This window comes from Nannobrachium achirus (assembly GCF_963921795.1).
Source record: "Nannobrachium achirus genome assembly, chromosome: 3".
Lineage (NCBI taxonomy): Eukaryota > Metazoa > Chordata > Actinopteri > Myctophiformes > Myctophidae > Nannobrachium > Nannobrachium achirus.
In genome coordinates, this window is record NC_137812.1 from 31257292 (window position 1) to 31280237 (window position 22946).

At 43.1% G+C, this 22946-nt stretch overlaps 1 protein-coding gene across 2 annotated transcripts in view; it reads left to right on the forward strand.

The window, feature by feature from the left end:
- The window catches only part of rhbdl3 (rhomboid, veinlet-like 3), a gene marked incomplete at both ends in the record, with an annotated part of 75527 nt that overhangs the window by 26859 nt on the left and 25722 nt on the right, over positions 1-22946 (forward strand). Inside the window, one exon of one of the 2 annotated variants that reach the window (XM_080721018.1) lies at positions 15942-16124. In XM_080721018.1, coding sequence (XP_080577144.1) covers positions 15942-16124 — 183 coding nt within the window. The remainder of the gene's footprint in view (positions 1-15941; positions 16125-22946) is intronic. The other variant, XM_080721019.1, reaches the window with a different exon arrangement.

Below are 22946 nucleotides of genomic sequence, written 5' to 3' on the forward strand. Positions count from 1 at the left end.
AGACTATCTCCATATATAGTGTTATCCACATCTCCATGTTAGGACTCATATATGGGCATAAAAAGTATGTCATGTGACATCACTTCCTGTACAGACAGTCAGCCATTGACTCCGGATTAACAATGGCTACTGTCTATGACGGTAGTCCCATATGACATATTGGACTAGACTATCTCCATATATAGTGTTATCCACATCTCCATGTTTAGACAGCCAATGACTCCGGCCTAACAATGGCTACTTTCTATGACGGTAGTCCCATATGACATGATGGACTGGACTATCTCCATATATAGTGTTATCCACATTTCGTGTAGCCGCCCTGTACAGGAAGTGATGTCACAACTCGCTGACATCACACTGACATCACAGAGGATACGGAAGGACGGTCACGAGGATACGGAAGGAAGGAAGGAAGGAAGGAAGGACACTCAAGCGACACGATTCTTCAGAGTGAGACGATGGCTACTGTCTATGACGGTAGTCCCATTATGACATGATGGACTGGACTATCTCCATATATAGTGTTCTCCACATTTCCATGTTAGGACTCATATATGGGCATAAAAAGTATGTCATGTGACATCACTTCCTGTACAGACAGTCAGCCATTGACTCCGGATTAACAATGGCTACTGTCTATGACGGTAGTCCCATATGACATATTGGACTAGACTATCTCCATATATAGTGTTATCCACATCTCCATGTTTAGACAGCCAATGACTCCGGCCTAACAATGGCTACTTTCTATGACGGTAGTCCCATGACATGATGGACTGGACTATCTCCATATATAGTGTTATCCACATTTCGTGTAGCCGCCCTGTACAGGAAGTGATGTCACAACTCGCTGACATCACACTGACATCACAGAGGATGCGGAAGGACGGTCACGAGGATATGGAAGGATACGGAAGGAAGGAAGGAAGGACACTCAAGCGACACGATTCTTCAGAGTATATGCGACCGAAACTCCATATATAGTGTTATCCACATCTCCATGTTAGGACTCATATATGGGCATAAAAAGTATGTCACGTGACATCACTTCCTGTACAGACAGTCAGCCATTGACTCCGGATTAACAATGGCTACTGTCTATGACGGTAGTCCCATATGACATATTGGACTAGACTATCTCCATATATAGTGTTATCCACATCTCCATGTTTAGACAGCCAATGACTCCGGCCTAACAATGGCTACTTTCTATGACGGTAGTCCCATATGACATGATGGACTGGACTATCTCCATATATAGTGTTATCCACATTTCGTGTAGCCGCCCTGTACAGGAAGTGATGTCACAACTCGCTGACATCACAGAGGATACGGAAGGACGGTCACGAGGATACGGAAGGAAGGAAGGAAGGAAGGACACTCAAGCGACACGATTCTTCAGAGTATATGCGACCTTCGGTCGCAATAATGTGCCCCTGGGATAATTTTTATTTTCTAATAATAAAAAATAAGAATAATGAAGAATGAAATGAAGAATAAGTGCGACAGTGTGACTGGCATTAGATGGCTTTGCTGCAAGTTAATAAAGAGTTCTCTCTGTAATGAACAAAACATCTGGCTAAAGCTGCAGCATGTTAGCTTCTTCTGGACGTGTTTTACCAGGTGAAAGTTACCATCAGTGTTGTGTTTTTCGTACCACAAAGTAACAGTTATTCTATACTAGTAAGACGCCTCAGGGCGACAAGCATCGGACCAGTTCCCCATATATGGATATGAAGTCCTGTTAGATATGGGCTTAATATTGATGACCAGGGATCAGGGATCTCCATATATGGGCATAGAGTGGTTCCCATGACATCACAACATAGAATCCCTTTTATGCCCATACATAGAGATCCCTGTCTGAACCAGCATACCACTGTGATGTCACCTGTTCATGCCCATATATGGAGATCCCTGCTCTGAGTATCTGACATCACTGTGATGTCGCCTGTGATGTCACAGTGATGTGTCAGGGGAACCACAGTGTCAGGCGTTATCCCTCCTCTGAGTATCTGACATCACTGTGACGTCACCTGTGATGTCACAGTGATGTGTCAGGGGAACCACAGTGTCAGACGTTACACGTATACACGTATACGGACAAGCTGTGCCGTTTCTGACAGTAAACTGCAAACTTATGGTCACAATCATTCAACCGTATTGCAATATTAGTTTTAAATGCTCAGATGGAATTGTATTACTTCTTAAAAATAAATCCCCCTTGTTTTCGTGTACAAGCTGCTTGAAACAAATTTCCCCAAGTGTACATAGTTGTTTGTTTGAAGTTGGAATTGATGTATTCATTTTGTGTTTGTCGGATATGTCTTATTTCATTTGATTACCAGTGCTCCGTGCCTACATAGCCGGGCCTCCCGTTAAAGGAGGATTGAATACTTTATAGAACTGTTAAGTGACACAAATCTAAATCTTTGGCTTATAAAGCCTTTATCACTAGGAGAGGAGCTCTTACAGAACTCTCTGGTGATGATAATCAGGACTTGAAATAAACTTCTTTCACCAGACAATATTTTCTAGATTGATTTTAAAGTTAAAAATGAATCACTGCATACCCATTTCTGCATAACATATCAATAGTAATATAAAGAAATATAATGAATAATAATAGCCTCCCCTACATCATGAACTAGAGCGAGAGCGAGAGAAAATAAAGCAGGTTACTGTATATTTGTCATATGTGTAGACTTGGCAATCCCATTACTAGGCATTAAACGCCCTCTCAAACACGCAGCGTCAGAGCGAGCCAATGTGGCCATATGTTACGAGTCACGACACTGTGTTCATGGCATGCAGCGTCAGAGAGCAAGCCAACGGTTCTTATTATGTACATGTCAGGATTTATGACATTGTGCTTATGGCAATTGGAGGATTAGGACTAGGAGGCAGGGGTCATCAACATGTCCGTACACAGACAAAATGTGTCCGTGGCAAGACTTGATCTAGATTACATTTTTTTCATGTTCTTATTTTCAATACCCAATTACTGAATGTCAGTCTCCAGGTTTTCTTCAGAATATGTATGACACTTATTTACTATGACACTATATATGTACTGTAATATATACATTATGATATTATACATTATGAGTCCACTATAGTACTAGTGGTTCTCAAATGTTGTATTTGCAAGGACCATGAAAAATGGATGGAGCCCGCCAGGGCAGGAATTTCATGGAGGCCATGAAGGCCATGGCCTCTGTTGCCCCTCAGTTTGGCCTTGTGCCCCTCAAAACAATGGCATGACCTGAGGCCACAGTGGCCTTAATGCCCCAGCTGACTGGACCACTTTCTCCTCTGTCTCTTTCTTGTCAATTTGTAGACACCGGTGTCTCTTTCTTGTCATGTAAGCATCAATGTATTTTGTTGAGATTCTGAAATCTTAACTCCTCCGAGTCCCCATCTTTAAACCAATCCAGTGACTTTGATTGATGCAGGGCTGAGCATGGATCAGAGGTTATCATCCCTAACCCTTAAATTCAACAAATTCTTTCAATGGACTAAATTCTAAAATCTTGTTTTATTGATGGCCTTCCTGCCCTGGCATTTGGCCTTTGTGCCCTCAAAAAATGGACAACACTAAAGGCCAAGTGGCCTTGCCCCTAAACTGACGAAATTCCAGGCCTGGAGACCGCACACCAGATAAGGTACAAAAAGACTTTCTTTATTTGGACAACGTTTCGATCTATTCAGATCTTCATCAGGTCATTAGTATTTGCAAGGACCCCCATAATACTGAGAGTGTACATTTGTACACTTTGTGTACAAATTTGTACAGTGTTACAGACTAGGGATGGACAATATCAAAAATCAGCAGGTATGATATCAAACCGGCCGAATCGGTGACCGGCAGGTCACTGACATAAATACCGGTTTTATGCCGAGTGTGTCTATGGCACTGCACAGCATGATGCTCTGGTTTACAGAATACAGATGGTGCTGATTACCTTTGCAATGTAAGGATATATTCCATAATCCTGTGTCAATGTCGTCTCCAAAAAGAAGGGGAAAAAAAGCATGCGTCACCTGCTTTCCTCCTGCCTAGTCCAGACGGTCATATTAGACTGGATATTGTCTGTGATTTTGGATATTGTACTATTGTGATTGATTTGGCATTAGTGTTCTTCTAGCTTATTGGTACTCCAATTGAAGCATGTCTTGTAGGCCTACTTGGCCTGAAAAAAAGGGTATTGGAGCAACCCTATTTTCTAGTTCTTAGCTAAAGAAATCGGTATCGGAAAAATCGGTTTTGGCAGGTCAGACCTTCATAAAACAATCGGTCCATCTCTATTACAGACCTGTTATGGTCATTCAGGGCTATCTCTTTATGTGCTTCTGGTAATACATGTATTATTGTCTTCTCATTTTGTATGTCCGTGGCAACATTTTTAGATGGATATTTAGAACTTGATTCATCACCTGCCAAATTCTCTATCGTAACCTGACAGCATTACTCACCATAGTTCACTTGTTTTTTTCCCCATATTTGGCGGATTGACGAGGGTTCATTTCAAGCCCTGATAATTATGCTGAAGAGAATATTTTTTAGCTTTTTTCTTAATAGCATTTCTGCTTCATTAGATAACACACAGAGGAGATTGAGAGGTGTGAGAAAGCTGCAGATGCCGACTTACAGCGTGTTATTTCACCCCTCATCAGTCACATCACACACGTTCCATTGCTGATTGACTGTGTTGTGTGCCTTGTGTGCCCCAACCAGCAGCATAGCCATACATATCAGTGTGAAGAACAGACATCTTTATTTGGTGTGTGTGTGTGCGTGCGTGTGTGAGAGAGAGAGAGAGGAGAGACAGAGGAGAGAGAGGAGAGACACAGAGGAGAGAGAGGAGACAGGGAGAGAGAGAGAGAGAAAGGAGAGCAGGTGAATGACAAGCAACAAAGGACACCAGCCAAAATTAAACCCATGATATTTTGAGTACATGAGCTGCCCTCCCTCCCAGCACATCGTCACTGTCGGGCAGAAACCTTGTATCTCTTGAGTTTCAAATTTGTACGTCTTTTCGTAAAGTAAAGGCAGTAAAGGCCCGCTTCATCATACAAGACTGCCGCCCCAAAATTAGTGAAAATAGCAGATCTACAAGCATTGTGTGCTTGTAGATCGGCTATTACTTTAAATAATTTGTAAAATGATGAACACAAAACGGAACGGTTTTTGGACATACAAGGCTTCCACTCGACAGTGACGCTGTACTGTATTCCTCCGGTTTGAAACGTTGATGCTGTGAACTCGCTGGTCTTGGAGGGCCTGAGGTTTTGAGTTCCTTTTTACTGCTGATTCAACATCATTTGGAGACAACTTTACCGTAAGCGATACGGAGCGTGTTTCTTTTTCTTTTTTCTTCAAAAGAGCAGAGCACGCAGTCTGCAATCTGTTTTTTTGGATGTTACAGTCGTCAGAGACTGTGAGAAAGAAGGGTTGATAGCAAAACTTTAGCTGTTTTGAAGCTGTGTTGTTTCGTGAATTGCGTCCTGTTGTTTAAAGCAAAATGATATACTCTGCTTATTAATCTCCGCCAGTACATCATGCATTCACCCTCTGTATGTCTGTCTGTCTGTCTGTCTGTCTGTCTGTCTGTGTGTCTGATCGCATACTACTAGGCCCGATTATTGTGCCTGCTGCCAACAGGGCAAGGACCACCCCAATTAGTGTTCAACTCCCATTTTTGTGAATTAAAAATCTCAGAGCAGTCATCCCTTCAGGCTTTGGCATAGCACCCTGTGAGGCTATGGACTGGAACCAATATCGACAATCGTGTCCCTCCAGCTTATGAGATGTACTGATACTAGCCAATCGCAGGCATGAAAGCGTCCACGTTAGGACTGGTCGCTCAGGAGGTACAGTGGGGTCAGGGATCTGGAGGGTTCTGGGTTCCATTCCCTGCTCCTCCTGGCTGCGTGTCCAAGTGTCCTTGAGCAAGACACCGAACTCCTTAATGCTGTTTATGAGCAGTTTCATGCCTTGCGTGGTTACCTTCGCCACCTGTGTGTGAAATTGTGAATGTGTGTCAATGGATGAATGTACAGTAATGTGCAGTCAGTGTAAAGCGCTTTCCAGAAAGGCACTATGGAAATACAGGAACACTTTAAAAAGAGTAAGTGAGCACTCATCTCTGTTGTCAGACTCCAGACTTCCAATTAACTTGAACTGATCACCAGCACTCATTTGATTTGGGATTCATTATCACGCTGAGGAAGGCTCCGGGCGAAAAAGAATTGCAGATATACTACTGCAGCTTCTACATCTGCTATTTATTATTTATTTATTTATTTTTAAAAATAATATTGATATTGTTCTTATATATAGTTGATATAAACTATTTTCCAAAACATTTTCAGACGGGATGTCCACAGCGAAATCCATACATTCTGGGGGTCCTTGACATGAAAAGGTTTATTGATTTAGAAGGCATTTGTAGAATCGTGATCTAAGTTAAGCTCTGTGTCATTCCTGAGGTGACTGTATGCTGGCATGGTCTTTCACCTTTGAGATATGTAGACACATCTCATCCTACATGCCATTACTTTACAGTTTCATCTGTAATAGCACTTAGCCTACTTCCTCTCCTGAAAGAGTGTGGGGCATCGAAAACCCGGCATTTCCACTTCAAATGGTAACCTTTGATCGACTGCTGATACAAGCATGATTGACACATGTGCATAACAATCAGACATGTGCATTACAGAGACATTTGAATGACAGCACTCTGTCAGAAAGACAGAGAGAGGTAGATAATGAATGTGTATGAGAGAGAGAGAGAGAGAGAGCGAAGAAGACAGTAGGGATGATGTACAACTAGTAGTCACATGCTGCACTACTGTTTCATGACTCTAGTCTAGGTCAGTGGTTCTCAACCAGTGGTCCGGGGACCACCAGTGTTCCTTGAGAGGGTTCCAGGTGGTCCCCTGCTAAATGATGGGGAGTTGGTAACCAAATGGACCCTTTTGGATCTTTAACTCTTGAGAGTGTAACATGAAAATGTGGTTTCATTTTATGCTCTCGAGAGTTAAATTATTGTTAAGCATCTGCATTACTTAATTTCCAAGAAGTCTACACGGTTAGAGAATGTAGAAGAATTGTTATTGTGATCAACGTTTGCCTGTTATCTCTCCTTTGGTACCAATATCAATACAGCATGGAATTAGAGGCAAAAATCTCATCAAATGATGGTCCGTGGCTCATGCCGAATAAATAATGGACCTTGATATGAAAAGGGTTGAAAACCAGTGCTCTAGGTGGTCACTGCATACATTGCTATTATTATTAGGGCATGCGTCCTGGTTTAAAGTATGAATTAAATGCATTATACAGGAGTGAAAAACTCTTTCTCTGTTGTTTGTTGGAGGTCGTCAAATGAAGGCATGAACTTTTTTCTCCTTTGCCTTGTGGTCTGACCCCCTCCAACCTCCTATAATACACAGTACACTGTTCACTACTATGCATATTCGTTTTTTACTAACTTGTCAGCATAGGTACAGTATAAGTGGAATTGAGAATTTGCAATTGGTAAATGGTCTGCATTTACGTATATAGCGGCTTAATCCACAGCGCTTTACAATGTGTGTTCACACACACACACACACACACACACACACACACACACACACACACACACACACACACACACACACACGATTGTGCCTGGACACAGTGTCTTGCTCAAGGACACTTCAACAGGAGGAACCGGGGATTGGAACCAGGGAGCTCTCTGTTCCCAGAAGGCCACTCTACCTCCTGCGCACTGCTGCCACGGTAGTGTAAGATAGAGTTGTTTGCTGTCCATCTCAATTAACTCCGGTCTTTCTTCGTTGCCCTCCCTGGCAGACAGCAGCAGCCTTTCTGTCAGTCTGTGGTCACTGTTCCAGAGAACAGCGCTCGTCATCGACAGGTCAGCAGTGCCGGCACACACTGACCCGTACATGACATAAGGTGAAAGGCCACATTGATGTTGAGACTCCATAGGTCAAGCTGTTTAGATCACTGTTTTCCAAACACCGGGTTGGGATGGGACCCATTTGTGGGGACATTTTTATGGGTCCCTTAATTTTGTGTTTCCGACATTTTGTTTTTAATTATTATTATTTCAAAACTTTTTCAAAAAACTTTTTTTAATGATTAAAAAAAAAAATGCAATGATTTTTCTGTACTAATCTCATGCAAGAATAAAGAAAAGAAAAAGAAAAGAAATTCCAAAAAATTGAAAACAAATGTCTAAGAAGTAGTGAAAATAGCCGATCTACAAGCTCCTAGCGTGGCACAAAGCGATGCGTTGTGAGCTTATAGATCTGCTAGTTTCACTAGTTTGAGTCCAGGCAAACATCTAATTTCTTTTTTGGGTCACAGGCTAAAAAGTTTGGGAACCACTGGTTTAAATAGTTTCAGCTTGACTTATAGCTATGTTGTTTAATTGATTTAAATTACGGTTAGGTTTAGGCATGGGTTTGCTTTGGTTACATTTGGTTACATCAGTGTTTGATGTGATTTCATTATTTAATTTGAGTTCAGCTTATTTATTGTTGGTATGGTTACATTTAGGTGTGCATTTCATGTGGTTTCATTAATTCTTTTTAGTTACAGTTAAGTTTATGAATGGATTTGGTGTGGTAAAGATTAGGGAAGGATTTGGCTGGACAGAGCCTTGGGTTATTTTCTACGGAGGGCCTGATGACTTAATAGCATTTCCTATAAAGTATGCCTTCTAATGGCTGCTGAATATCCACTGCCTTTAATCTTTTGTTTGGTGATTTGATAGGAGGTAGGGTTTCCTAGGGAACCAGCCTAACTGCATTTGATGTACTGCAATGACCTCCTTGTCTCTGAGGGTGGCCCCCCTTCATTTGACTCCATTGAAGGACACAATGAGGGACTTTGGCAGACTTTACGGTGGTTCGTGCTTACTTTGGAAAAGAACATGCCAGAGTGTTATGCAGCCACTGTGTAGGGGTTGTAAAGTCGTAAACAGCCATAAGCTGTGCGTGCATGTACATGCCATCTAGTTGATATAAAGGGTTTATTTAGTTGTGGGGGGTTAGTTGATGCATGGTCATCATGAAGGCATGGAATCTATCACCACGGTGCATCCGGCTTTGTCGAGTTTGGGGTGGGGAGGGTGATATTTGTCTCTGCCTGTACTCCTATAGCTGGGACAGCACCTGTCAGCAGGGAGTGTTGGGCGGAAGGAGTACGACGGAGGTGCTATGTCCTCTCGGTGGGGGCTCCTCGCTGGCAGGTGAGCCGATAACAACTCACAGAAATGTGTGCAGGGAGGAATCAATTGGGTAGAAAAGGCGTAAAAAAAAGGACACACAAAAATAAAAAATGAAGGCATGGAATCTTACAGCTTTGGTGATGGCATGGCTGTGAACCTCCGATACTATACTGTGGAAGCTTAATGCATGGTGTTGTTTGTATCTCTCCTTTGACCAATGCGTTCAAGTCATCAGGAAGTAGGCAAGAGCAAGGATGGGGGTAATTTGGACCACTGAATTATAATTGCCCTTAAAAGGTCCAGGTGGGAATGTGAGTGCAAGGACCCAGATGTATTAACAAATGGCAACAATTCTCTCTATATATATCGTCAATGTCCAGCAAAAACCTTTTATCTCCAAATTTAAAATGTGTTTGTTTTTTCGTAAAGTAAAGCCCTGCTTCATCATACAAGACTGTTGCACAAAAGTAGGGAAAAAAGCAGCACACAACGCCTCACAGTGCGAGGCGTTGTGTGCTTGTAGATCGGCTATTTTCACTATTTTAAATAGTTTTTGAAATAATAACAAAAAAGGAAGGTTTTGGACATACAAGATTTCCTCCACCCGACAACGACGATATATAAAAAAAATAATACGTCTGTGGGATTTCTGCCAATTATCACTGAGCGAGAAAATTGGCACGATTATGTCCTCCTACTTTCTATAAAGAAAGATCCCTTGTGTTCCACTTACTGTAGGGCTAGCAGGTACTGTTCATTTTTCACTTGAAGCCATTAGGATACTTAAATGGTTGTCATGGCAACTCCATTTTTTGTCAGTGTGAGCTATGGGCCTCATGGCTTCCTTCCCTCTGGCTCCTTAATATGCAGCCTTATGTAAATAACATGCACACATATTTGCTCTTTCCCTATCATTCCTTCTCTCCCTGTCTGGTCTGGTTTTTGGCCTTGTTAACTGCAGGATTGGGGTGTGTGTGTGTGTGTGTGTGTGTGTGTGTGTGTGTGTGTGTGTGTGTGTGTGTGTGTGTGTGTGTGTGTGTGTGTGTGTGTGTGTGTGTGTGTGTGTGTGTGTGTGTGTGTGTGTGTGTGTGTGTGTGTGTGTGTGTGTGCGTGCGTGTGTGTGTGTGTGCGCGTGTGCGAATGTGTGTGTGTGCGCGTGTGCGAATGTGTACATTTGTGTGCGTGTGCGCGTGTGTGTGCGTGCACGCTTGTGTGCATGATGAATACAAGCCTTTGTTTTAGCAGGGCAGCTTATACTCTTAATGCCCTGATGCTAAAACAGACAATGTGACCGATATACACATCTTAATCTGAAGGATTTGTATCGGGTCAAATTACTGTACACCCTCTTTGTTGTTCATCATGCCTCGCTTATGTCCCAGGCCATAGACAGTGGCATGGAAATAACTTTGCAGGACTGACCATTTTCAAACATTATCCAAAAACAGAAATAGGCACTCTAAAAGCTCATATTGCATCAGACCACAATGCACTTGTACTTTAGATTGGCTATTTATGTGCAGCACAACCGCACAACAAAGTATAAAACAAGGCAACCATTGCAACAAAGGTTAGCTGACTCTTGTGCATAAATATATACTCACCCTATTTATACGTTGAATAGATATGAGATATTTTCAAAATCTTTGCACACCACCATTATAAAATTAATCTATTAGAACTTGTTCATGTCGATTCTGTGATATCTACTTTAAATACAAACATTTTATTCTCGATTATTCATTTAACCTACATCAGCAAGATTAAGTCGGTTATTGGTTCTAAAGGTTTCAATATATTCCTGGTTAATTGCCCAGCCCTATTTGGGGCACCCGGAAGAGTCTAAATTGATCTCATGAGATGGGTATGGCAGCCCTATATATCATACTGTGGTCCGAGCATCGCCCACCCGCCGTGAACGTTGAGGAAATGGTCAGTAATTGGGAGTAAAGGGATCGGGTGAGCCTTGCATGAAATTGCCGTTATGGGCCCATTGTTAAGTGTGGGTGCCTTTGCACTCAGCCGTAGCTAGCCTGTTGCCTGGAGAATGCTCACTCAAGTGTGAAGCCGGGTGTGTGGGGGAATGTTAGTTGGTGTAGTGTGTGTGTGTGTGTGTGTGTGTGTGTGTGTGTGTGTGCGTGCGTGCGTGCGTGCCTGTGTGTGCGTGCGTGCGCGCTTGCGTGCGTGTGTGTTTTTGAATGTGTTTTCGTGTGCGACTGGACAAAAGGTGAAGCAAGATGATGTATGAATCTTTGCACAAATAGATCTGCATAGTTTTTTTTCCTGAGGTGGCTTGCATTGTTGTGCATGAGAGAGAGAGGGACAACACAATATTTGAGGACGCAGAAGAGAGTAACAGACAGTGAGAGAATGTGGGTGTCAAGGGTAGCGGCCTGAATCTAGGGTATTGGGGTTCTTAGTGGGGTGGGGCACGGTTGGTGTGTGTGTGTGTGTGTGTGTGTGTGTGTGTGTGTGTGTGTGTGTGTGTGTGTGTGTGTGTGTGTGTGTGTGTGTGTGTGTGTGTGTGTGTGTGTGTGTGTGTGTGTGTGTGTGTGTGTGTGTGTGTGTGTGGTGGGAGTTCTATATTGGAGTGTAATCCTTCTGTCTTGCAAATGATCCTGCACACGGCCAGGATCAGATAATCTGATGGAGACACAAACACGTTCACTGTGTCACACAATACGGTGCGCATTGTGGGCAGCTGGCCTCCCTCCACCATGACAAAATGTTCCAGGCAGAAACTGGCTGACTTGCTGCAGGAGAAGGTTAGTTCACTCTGCTGCTTAGATCTTAGCTCAACTTTTTGTCTGCCAAGGCGTGGGTGCGTGCATGCGTGGCTACGTGTGTGTTTGTGTGTGTGTGCGTGAGAGAGAGAGAGAGCGTATGAGTGTGTATGTGCTGGGTCTGTGTGTGAACAATAGTGTTGTTTGAGTGTGTTTGTTCACACTGGCGGAAATGAGTGTTGTGTGCTTGTCTGACTCTATACAGTACACTACTACACTCTCTTAAGCCTGATTTATACTTAGTTGTAGACTTAGTTTGTGACGCGTTGTGAGCTTGTATATCTGCTATTTACGGCATGCAACACCAGCATGAAACAATTTGAGTATAAAAGGTATCTAAACTGTGAATGAAAAGTTTTGATGTGAACTACTGTATTTGCTGATGATTAATTAGCCTTTTCCATATCATTTTATTCATCACGCCCACAGTAGCCTATATGACAGATACGTTTATTTAGGGCAAAATCATCAAAACGTATTCTGCAGTAAATCCTATAAGAATGTACAAAAGGAGAGACAATTAGGGAACCTGATCCAGGACCTGGTCTGTTGTCATTCTAAAGAGGAGACCGTCTGGCTTCATATGTCTGCCAAGCCTGGCATATGGCAAATAGTACACACACACGCACACGCGCGCACACACACACACACACACACACACACACACACACACACACACACACACACACACACACACACACGCACACGCACACCTGTGCCTGCTCATTTTTAACTGAATGCCACAATGTGAGTGCTTCTTGTTTACAGACACACACAGTACACGCACGCATGCACACACACACGCACGCACGCACGCACACACACACACACACACACACACACTCACACTCACACACAAGTCAAGTACACATGCATACGCTGTACAGTAAATATACTGAAAAAACAACCCCCACAGCCACACACACACACGCACACAAACACACACACACACACACACACACACACACACACACACACACACACACACATACAGCCAAACACACTTACACACACGCACAGAGGGAAAGTGCGGCAGCCGCTGTCTACTGCTTCTGTTCACAAACAACCTGACATCCATATCAAACACGGAACTCCAGGAATGACATGTTTTTTTTTATATGGATTTGTCTTCAGTTGAACAAGTGTAGCTTTTCACACAGACATGGAGTATCTTTAGTTCTGTGTTGATCCCTAGAGATCTACAGCAGCTCCACTCTCTCTCGCTCCTGTCCAGGCACATGAGCATCAAAAGCTAAAGCATAGCAGTGTTGTCGGGTGGAAACCTTGTATGTCTGCGATGCGAGGTGTTGTGTGCTTTTAGTAGTGTTCCCACGGTCATGACATTTCTGGAAATATTTTGAAATTAGAAAAATATTTTTCCAGTACTGTAAAAGTTTTGGAATTGATCAAGGGTCCTGGAAGGTCCTGGAAAAAATAGCTATGCATTGTCTTTGGTTATTGATTTTGTTAATACCTCTGAAATGACGAATTAAACATTGGCCAAATTGTCAAATATTAGAGGCAGAAATTGTGAAAATACCCGATCTACGTGCTCACAACGCCTCGCAATACTCCATGTCTGTGTGAAACACATAGAAACGTGTTATACAAAATTCCTCAATTCTTAGTGCTCGTCAGGGTGCCCGGGTCCCCAGTTAAAATATGATTATTTCGGGGGTCACAGCCTGAAAAGGTTGAGAACCACTGGCATACACTACCTGTCTTTGGGCATTGTGCATAGGAGTAAGCGACTTGTTATTGAGCTGAATTATTGTATTATAGTCCTGGAAATTGGGTTAAATATTCTGGAAAAGTTTTGGAAATTAATTGGTAAAAATGTGTGAGAACCCTGTTTTAGATCTGCTATTGTCACTAGTTGTGTGCTTTTTTAGATCTGCTATTATAGTTGTGTGCTTTTTAGATCTGATATTTTCACTTGTTTTGTGCGACAGTCTTGCATGATGAAGCAGGGCTTTACTTTATGAAAAGACGTACAAATTTGAAACTTGGAGATACAAGGTTTCACTGTCAGAAACCTTCTGACAGTGACGATAGGCTGTGTTGTTTTCTCCTTCCTGTTAGATGTATATATAATATGCCAGTTCCAGACTGAGCGAGTGCATTCCTGAATGATAGATATTCAACTCAAGGAAATGCGTAAATGTTGATGTGATGTGTTGAACCGCAGTTTAGTAATACCCTTATTCCCAATTTTAAGTTGTTCACCTGACACGTTGATGACATCACCGGAACAATAACAGTTGGGAACAAAAACAGTTTCTGTTTTTTTTGTTTAAAAAAAAAAAAAAAGGAAAAGGCGACATAGTGTTAGTCTATGGCAGGGTTCCCCAATTAGTTTTCCCCAAGGGCCGAATTATGTCTAGGGTACCAAGCCGAGTGCCACAACATTGCAGGGGGCGATGGCGGTGTTCCTGCTACTCCAGCGACAGTTCAGATATCGTCGTTGACGGGTGAAAATCTTGTCCAAAACGTTTTGAATTTATATTTTTTAAAATTATTTAAACTAGTGAAAACAGCCGATCTACAAGCACACAACGCCTCGCGGTGCGAGGCGTTGTGTGCTTGTAGATCTGCTGTTTTCACTACTTTTGTGCAACGGCCTTGTATGATTTGCGAAACAATGTACAAATTTCCAGCCGACAACGATGATATACTATGATACTATGATATAGTGTTGTTGCTGCTCTTATACCACCATTATTACTGGGGTTGGTGTGGGCCAGACAGTAGCCCCCCGCAGGCCGCAAACCTATTGGGGAACCCTGGTCTATGGGAGGAGTGGTGGAAAGTGACACTGGATGGCGCTGTTCGCTAGCTTATGGATCACCAATATTTCCCGTGGAGGTAACCGGAAGGTCACCTGACACGTCGATGACATACAGTAATAGGAACAAAAACAGCTTTCTCCCGTACAAGCAGCAGACGCCAACATGTCTCATTCCAGTGTCAAATAACTCTGAAAGATGTGGCCTGGGTCTATGGGTGAATGATGAATCAATATAGCTTTTCAATCTATTTGGTGGTTCGTCTGTTGAATGCCTTTGGTGTATTTAGTGGTCAAGTTATTATCACTGGAATGGCTTGTGGCTATGGTGGATTTGTCCCTCGCAGAGCCTGGCCAGTTCTAAATTGAAAAATACAAAATGATTTCATGGAATTATTTGAAGCAATTATAATTCTTTCAAAACGAATGCTATTAACAAAGTGCCACTGTGCCCCTGCTTTGACCGTCTGAGAGTTCTGAGAGTTCTGTGCAACATCGTTATTGAGCTCGCATGAATATCTAATTGTTTTTTTTCCCCATATCGTGCTGCTTATTTCAATGTGGTGTGTGTGTGTGTGTGTGTGTGTGTGTGTGTGTGTGTGTGTGTGTGTGTGTGTGTGTGTGTGTGTGTGTGTGTGTGTGTGTGTGTGTGTGTGTGTGTGTGTGTGTGTGTGTGTGTGTGTGTGTGTGCAATGATTCGTCTATTCTATTCTATTCTATTCTATTCCACTGTGCTAACTGTGTGTGTAACATTTACTCAAGTACTGTACTTAAAGGGGAAGACCACCCATTTTCAATATTGAACTATGTCATTAATATACCTTAGAGGAGTATACTCCTCTAAGTATAATACTTCTGTACTTTTACTCAAGTAAATGTTGAATTCCGGACTTGTATATTTCTACATTGCACTATTGATACTTTTATTTTAGTTAAAAAAAAGAATGTGAGTACTTTTTCAACCACTGGTGCTCCTCCGTATACAGTAGCTCTGATCATAACCGTTTGGGTGTGTGTGTGTGTGTGTGTGTGTGTGTGTGTGTGTGTGTGTGTGTGTGCGTGTGCGTGGGCGTGCGTGCGTGCGTGCGTGCGTGCGTGCGTGCATGTACGTGTGGCTGGTTCCAGTATGACCCAGAGCGAACGGGCTTCATCAGTACGGAGCGGTTCAGAGACCTGCTGGAAGCCCACGGGTCGGAGCTCGACCCCCACAAGCTAGAGGTTCTGTTGGCTCTTGCCGACGGGAACGCAGATGGAAAGATCTGCTACCAAGACTTTGTCAACCTGGTAAGATGTTGTCTAGACCTTTCAGTGGTTCACACACACACACCAGTGGTTCTCAAAACCTGTCCGTGCCAAGGACCCCCAAAATGACACGTATTTGGAGAGACAGCCGCTGGCCGCCGCGTCCATGGTGTCCGTATTTGACCGCGGACCCCCCCATCTGAAAATGTTTTGTGCCAGCCAGGGACCCCCAGAAGAGAGGATTTGTTCAAAGAAAATTCTAAATTAGTCTTCCCAGCATTTTTGTTTTATTTCAAAATGAGTCCATAATAGCAGATGTGCAGACTCGCCGCACGGCACGAAGTGACACGCTGTGAGCTTGTAGATCTGTATAGCCAATATACGGTTAAAGTGGTGAAAATGATGCCGTATTAACACATTTCATTGGGGACCCCCTGGAACCCCTCAAAGGACCCCTGGGGGTACCTGAACCCCACTTTGAAAATCACTGGTTTTACTATGGACTCTAGTTTTCATGTTTACAGGGGAAGGGAGTAGTAATATTTGTTTGCTGTTTAGATATGGTGGTCATCATTCAAACTTGACAAAGGTCCTCACAGTGGATCAAGCTCCTGAGGTATTGTTCTATTAGCCTGGTAGCTCTTCCTCATCATTCAAACGTTCGCATTGTCAGCAGTTTGGGGTTAAGTGTCTTGCTCAGGGACACTTTGACATATTGTTGAAGGAATTCGGATGCATGTATTTTTTCTTACATACAGCATGTTCCTATATTCACTGCCAAATACGCAATTCAATCTTTAATCGCAATTATTTGTAAGATAATTAATCGTCAAGTGGTGATGGTGACAGCGCTACGCTCCACTGAGCGCCCCTGTCTACTTGTCTTTGGTTCCTCTCAAGCTCTCACAGTCCACCGCTCACTGTTTAATCTCACTCTAATGGCCTCATTTGCCTCACTGTTGTGCATAAACAAGCCACATTCTTCTCTCATCCATCTAATTTTATCTTCCTTCAGCCCTCCTCCCTCCCTCCCTCCCTCTCTCTCTCTCGCTCGCTCTCTCTCTCTCTCTCTCTCTCTCTCTCTCTCTCTCTCTCTCTCTCTCTCCCTGCTCTTGTCTTCCTTCAAAGCTGTCTATTGTGTGATGGTGGGATGGGAGGGATGGGGAGCCTGTGGGGATGCTTGGAACATTTTTGTCTGAGAAAGGTCTCGTCATTGGTCCAGCACCAGTCATGTGACGGGCCATGATGGGTTGGGCCGTGGTATACTGGAAGTGGGACAGTGAGGATTATTTGGGAGTAGTGCGTGTGCGTGTGCGTGTGTGTGTGTGTGTGTGTGTGTGTGTGTGTACGTGTGCATGCGTGCACGCTTGCGTGCATGTGTTTGAGGGCCAAAATGTCCCCATGTGTATTGCAGAATTTGAGAATTACACAGACCATTTTCTTGGTGTGTCTTTTTATTGTTAAAGTTAGTTTTACAATGAAAAGATTCAGGTTTGGGTTAGGGGTAGAATTAGGGCATTTAGAGGTTAGATTTAGTGGTTAGGGAGACAGAGTCATGAGGCGGACTCATGTCTGATTTATCATTATTGTGCAGTGGCGCCTTGCAACGAAAATAGTCGATCCACAAGCTCACAACGCATTGCGCCGTGCCGTGTTGTGAGCCTGTAGATCAGCTGTATTTTCGGCTTTGGCGTTATGGTTACATTCACTGTACAGTGGGCACGGCAGAAGCTAAACACAGAGAGGAGACGGGAAGGAATGGTGGAGAGATGAGGAGCAGGAGAGGCGAGAGAGAGAGGGAGAGAGACAGATGGGTTTTTATTTGCAGCTCGCTGTCTTTCCTCAGCACCACAGCTCTTCCATAAGCCCTCCCTCAGTGTGATTGCCAGCAGCGGTGGAAAAAGTACTCAAATATTTGACTTAAATTTAGGCCGAGAATTATTGAATGCTTTAACCAGTGAAAAATAGCAGATCTACAAGCTCACAGCGCGGCAGTGCCGCGCTGCGAGCTTGTAGATCTGCTATTTTTGAAAAAGTTGTGAAAATGTGCGCAAATCTTTGAATATATGTATTTTCAAAGCGAACGTTTGTAACTCAAATTTTGCTTCTGGGGGGGTTCCTGGAACTAAATATTTTGAGATGGGGGTCCGTGGCCAAATAAATATCATTTTGGAGGTCCTTCACATGAAAAGGTTTGAGAACCACTGACACAGTAGTCTCTCAAGAACAGACTAACTGAGCTCCAGTTAAGTGAAAAGGACCTTTTCTTTGATGATGGCTGGCCAGATTGCTGACATAGAAACATAGGTTTTTCAAAAAATCTTAGAAGGATTCAAAAGACACTTATAGAATCGGGTCAAAATTCTAATTTTCAAGATTTTTCAAAAATAGCAGATCTACAAGCTCACAGTGCGGCACTCGGTGCCGCGCTGTGAGTTTGTATATCTGCTATTTTTCAATAGTTAAAGCATAAAATAATGTATACCCGTTCTGTTAAGTAAAAGTATCAATACTGCACTATAGAAATACACTGTTGCGAGTTAAAGTACAGATTTGTACAAAATGTGCTGAGTAAAAGTATGAAAGTGTTCGAAATCGAAATACCAAAAGTAAAAGTACAAAATGTTTGAAAATAGCAGATCTACGAGCTCACAATGGGTCGCACCATGCAACGCATTGTGAGCTTGTAAATCGGCTATTTTCAAATAGCCAAGGTATAAAATAGAGCTAAAGTGGTTTATGTATGTAAATGTACTTAGGTACCGTACTTTACACCACTGATTCCCAGTAATAGCCTGATTGCGGTCCGCACATCATGATATTTCTCTTGTCCTCCATCACTCTTGACCTGCTCTCTCTCTCTCTCTCTCTCTCTCTCTCTCTCTCTCTCTCTCTCTCTCTCTCTCTCTCTCTCTTTCACTCTACCTTTGTAAAAGCTTTTCCAACTTTCTCTTTTTAGTCCTATCTTTCTCGATCTCGTCTGCACTGCATGCCTCCTTTTATACCATCAATCTCTCTGTCTCTCTCGCTCTCTCTCCACTAACTGTTTAAATTCTCAGCCAGACATTTCTGTCTGCTGTGTATGGATTCTTCTTTTCTTTAAATTCTTATTCTTTGTGCTTCTTCTCTTTCTTAGCTTAAGGTCTCTCCCTTTCTGTAACAGCAGTGGTTGTCAAACATTTCCATGTCAAGGACCCCCAAATTGATATGTTTGGCCGCCAGAAGAGAAGATTTGTCTTAAACATTTTTCTTTGTCTTTCAAAATGTTCCACAATTAGAAAATAATAATAATCAAATTGCATCGAAAAACACCAACCCACATTCTTGTTGAAGGTAGCCTTTCAACTTGCCATTATGACCATTATGAAGAAAATAACACAGGAACAAGTATTGAATCAATTCATTGTAGTCAAACTATCCTGTCTTCTTTTACAAGCCCACAACGCATCACGATGCGGCGCGTTGTGGCCTTGTGAATCGGCTGTTTTTGAATAGCTGAAGCATAACATACGTTGAAGTGATAAAACTGTATTTTTATGCTACAGGTAGATAGATAGATAGATAGATAGATAGATAGATAGATAGATAGATAGATACCTTTATTATCCCAAGGGGGAAAATGTGTTGCCCAGAGGCAGCACAGCAGTATAAGGTAATTTACAAAGTTACAGAGAAGTATGAAAAAAAGAAAAAGAAAAAACAAGAACAGAGTACAGAGTACAGTAAGTACAGTAAGAGCAAGGAACAACAGGAAAGGGAACGAATATATAAAGTGTCTTAAAGGTATACAGTATTATCTAATTTTTTTGCTGGGGACGGCTGGATTCCCCTCAAGGACCTTTGGGGGTCCCCAGATCCCACTTGAACTGGGGACCCCCTAGCCTGATAAATCAGTCCGCACAAGAAGAAGAGAGCGGGCGAATTGAATGGGCCAATCAGGTCTGTAGACTTGGGGCACGTGGTAGGCTGGTCTGGTCCCAGCCCCCCCCCCCAGCCCCCTCCCTTCAGAGCTCTTCTGCCCACGTGAGAGTCCCTAGTGGACTCTGATTGGTGCTCTTCTGCCCACGTGAGTCGCTAGTGGACTCTGATTGGTCTGTGAAAACTGTCATGGCGGAGTCAACCGGACGCCCGCTCGACTCGAATTCTTTTAATAAGCTATACAATAGTGCCGTTTCATTACGTTTTAATACCATTTTGCACTAACGTAAACATGCAATCATATAATATGTTATGAGAAATAACGTATTTTTGCAATGTCACGCCACGTCGCCGTCGGGGGCTCTAAGCGTGTGTGTGTGTGTGTGTGTGTGTGTGTGTGTGTGTGTGTGTGTGTGTGTGTGTGTGTGTGTGTGTGTGTGTGTGTGTGTGTGTGTGTGTGTGTGTGTGTGTGTGTGTGTGTGTGTGTGTGTGTGTGTGTGTGTGTGTGTGTGTGTGTGTGTGTGTGTGTGTGTGATGTCAATAGGCTTTAGCCCGCCCCCCCAGAAGTAGAATGTCTCCTCGAAGGATCAGACTCTTTCCCAAAACGAAGTGAAACGTAGTGTGTGAAGAGTCTGACGCTTGCACCCTGACCCCCCACCCTGATAAGCACATGGAATTGTAGGAGTTTAGGCATTCAATTGTGTTTGACTCGATTCCACAGATACATATTGTGAAAATAGCAGCTCTACAAGCTCACAAGTTCATAACACCTCACATTAGATCGTCTCTTTCTTGCTCTTTCTTATATTATATGACATTTAGCCAGTGTTTCACAATGTTTTATATAATAGTTTGTTAATACATTTTTGTGCAGTAATGCTCATTTTTATTTTCATTCCTTCTTTTTATTGAGGCATTAAAAAGGTCTTAAAGTCCTTAAATTGTCACTTCACTGTCATCTGGGGACCCCCCAAAAATCACGCGGGGACCCAGGCTGAGAACCGCTGGTGTAACACAGCATCAAAGGGAGAACGATCCCTCTCTGAATAGCAGTCTCTTGTCCTCCTGCCTGCCCCTCACACCACACAGTGAATAGACGGAATGTTAGCCTTTCTCTCTGCTATTTTATTAGAAAAGAGGAGAGGAAATGGCATTCGTTTGAATGAGGAATCTACTGTGTTTGTAGACTATAGCCTCCCTGGGGGTTAGAACTGGATGGTGTGTTCTTGTGTGTGTGTGTGTGTGTGTGTGTGTGCGTGCGTGTGCGGTTATTGTAGACGTTGACCGTGCTCTCTTTGCTGTGTGGTCTGTAAGTGGTCATGGCAACTCACAGTCAATTTCCCACAGTTGTCTGTCCGTAACTTCGAGGCTCATGATTGTCTTTTTATGAACTATATCCGTTACTGCTGATCCCAAACATGATTGCGACCGAAGGTCGCAGTTTACTATGAGAAACGTCACAGCGTGTACACATTTTTACGGTCTATGGGATTGCCGCTCTTACATCATGCTCTGATGTCACTGTGATGTCAGGGGAACCACTGTAACAGAATGGGTTTGCCGCTCTGGCTCAGAATCCCTTTTAGGCCCATATATGGAGTTCCCTGATGTCATCAATATTAATGATGCCCTGTTAACTGTTCTGCTGCTGTAGACGATCCTCACCGTCATTCAAATCGGTGACTACATGACGCCGTTGACAGCGCTCACCGTCAATCTTACTGTATTTACAGTAAATGTATTAATACTTACATAATGTCGCTCCGGTCGCGGCCGCATCGGTAATGTCCGCGATTTGTTTAAAACGCACGTTGGGCGTGCACGCGAAGTGAAGCTCCTCCATGTTAAGTCAATGGAGAGGCCTATAAAGAGACTTCATTTAATCCAAAAGAGCCATTTTGAGCCATTTTGCACCAGATCTGATGTAAACAATACACACGGCAGGGCGCAGCCATGTTTCTCTTCTCGGCTCACACTGTCATGTGACTAGATGACGTAATCGTTGCCGTCAAGTGATAATCCAAAAAAACAAAAACAACCCCCTTCCAGCCCTTCAAAATAATAGCGGCGGCCGACGGAGGAAACGGCGCGGCACCAAGGCAACAAGCAACCTTCAGATTAAGAGGCACGAGTTGTGTTAAAGAGATTCCTGTGATGCCAGGGGAACAAATCCCTTTTATGTCCATATATGGAGATCCTTAATGTCCACATCCCTAATGTCCACATCACTGTGGCGCAACCTCGCCCTTTAGGGCGAGGACGCTTGTCGCCCTGAGGCGTCTTGTGATGATAATTAAAAAAAATACACTGGAGAGGTCCAGAGGAAATATATCAAGCATCTGGTAACCCTATTGATATTTTGATGTAGTTTTCTTTCCTTAGATTTCGTTGTCCATATCTAAATGATAGATAGGTGTGCTGCACTTGCAAGTGAGGGTTTATGATTTCACAGATAATTCCGATAGGTTCTTTAAAGCCTTTAAAGTGATTTATTATACTCAATTGCTCCAAAGAGTAAAACATGCGGGTTGCTTAATACTGTATCACAAGCTGCTACCACTCGCGCTGAATGCGAAACCTAATTTACACTTCGTTTGCACGCAGATGTCGCACGCCAGAAACAGGCAAACTCCAAGCTGTACGCATGGTGCGCAACTGCGTATGTAGATGGGCTATTTTCAGCGCATGACACCGTCTGGTGCACAACAGAGTAGTCCGCAAAGTGGGTCCGGGGACCCTCTGGGTTCCTTGAGGGGTTCCGTATAGACCTAATAGGTCTGTAACTCTGACAGTGTACAAACAGAGTTGGAGAGTTATGGGGTCCTTGTGATTAAAAAGGTTTGAGAACCACTGAACTAAGCATCGGTATCAGTGGGAGCTTGAAGCGTTCGATGTTCAGCGTTCTTTTTTTAGCCCGGAATGTGAAAGCGGAACATAATTCTACAAGGTGTAATAATAAACACTCGCTTT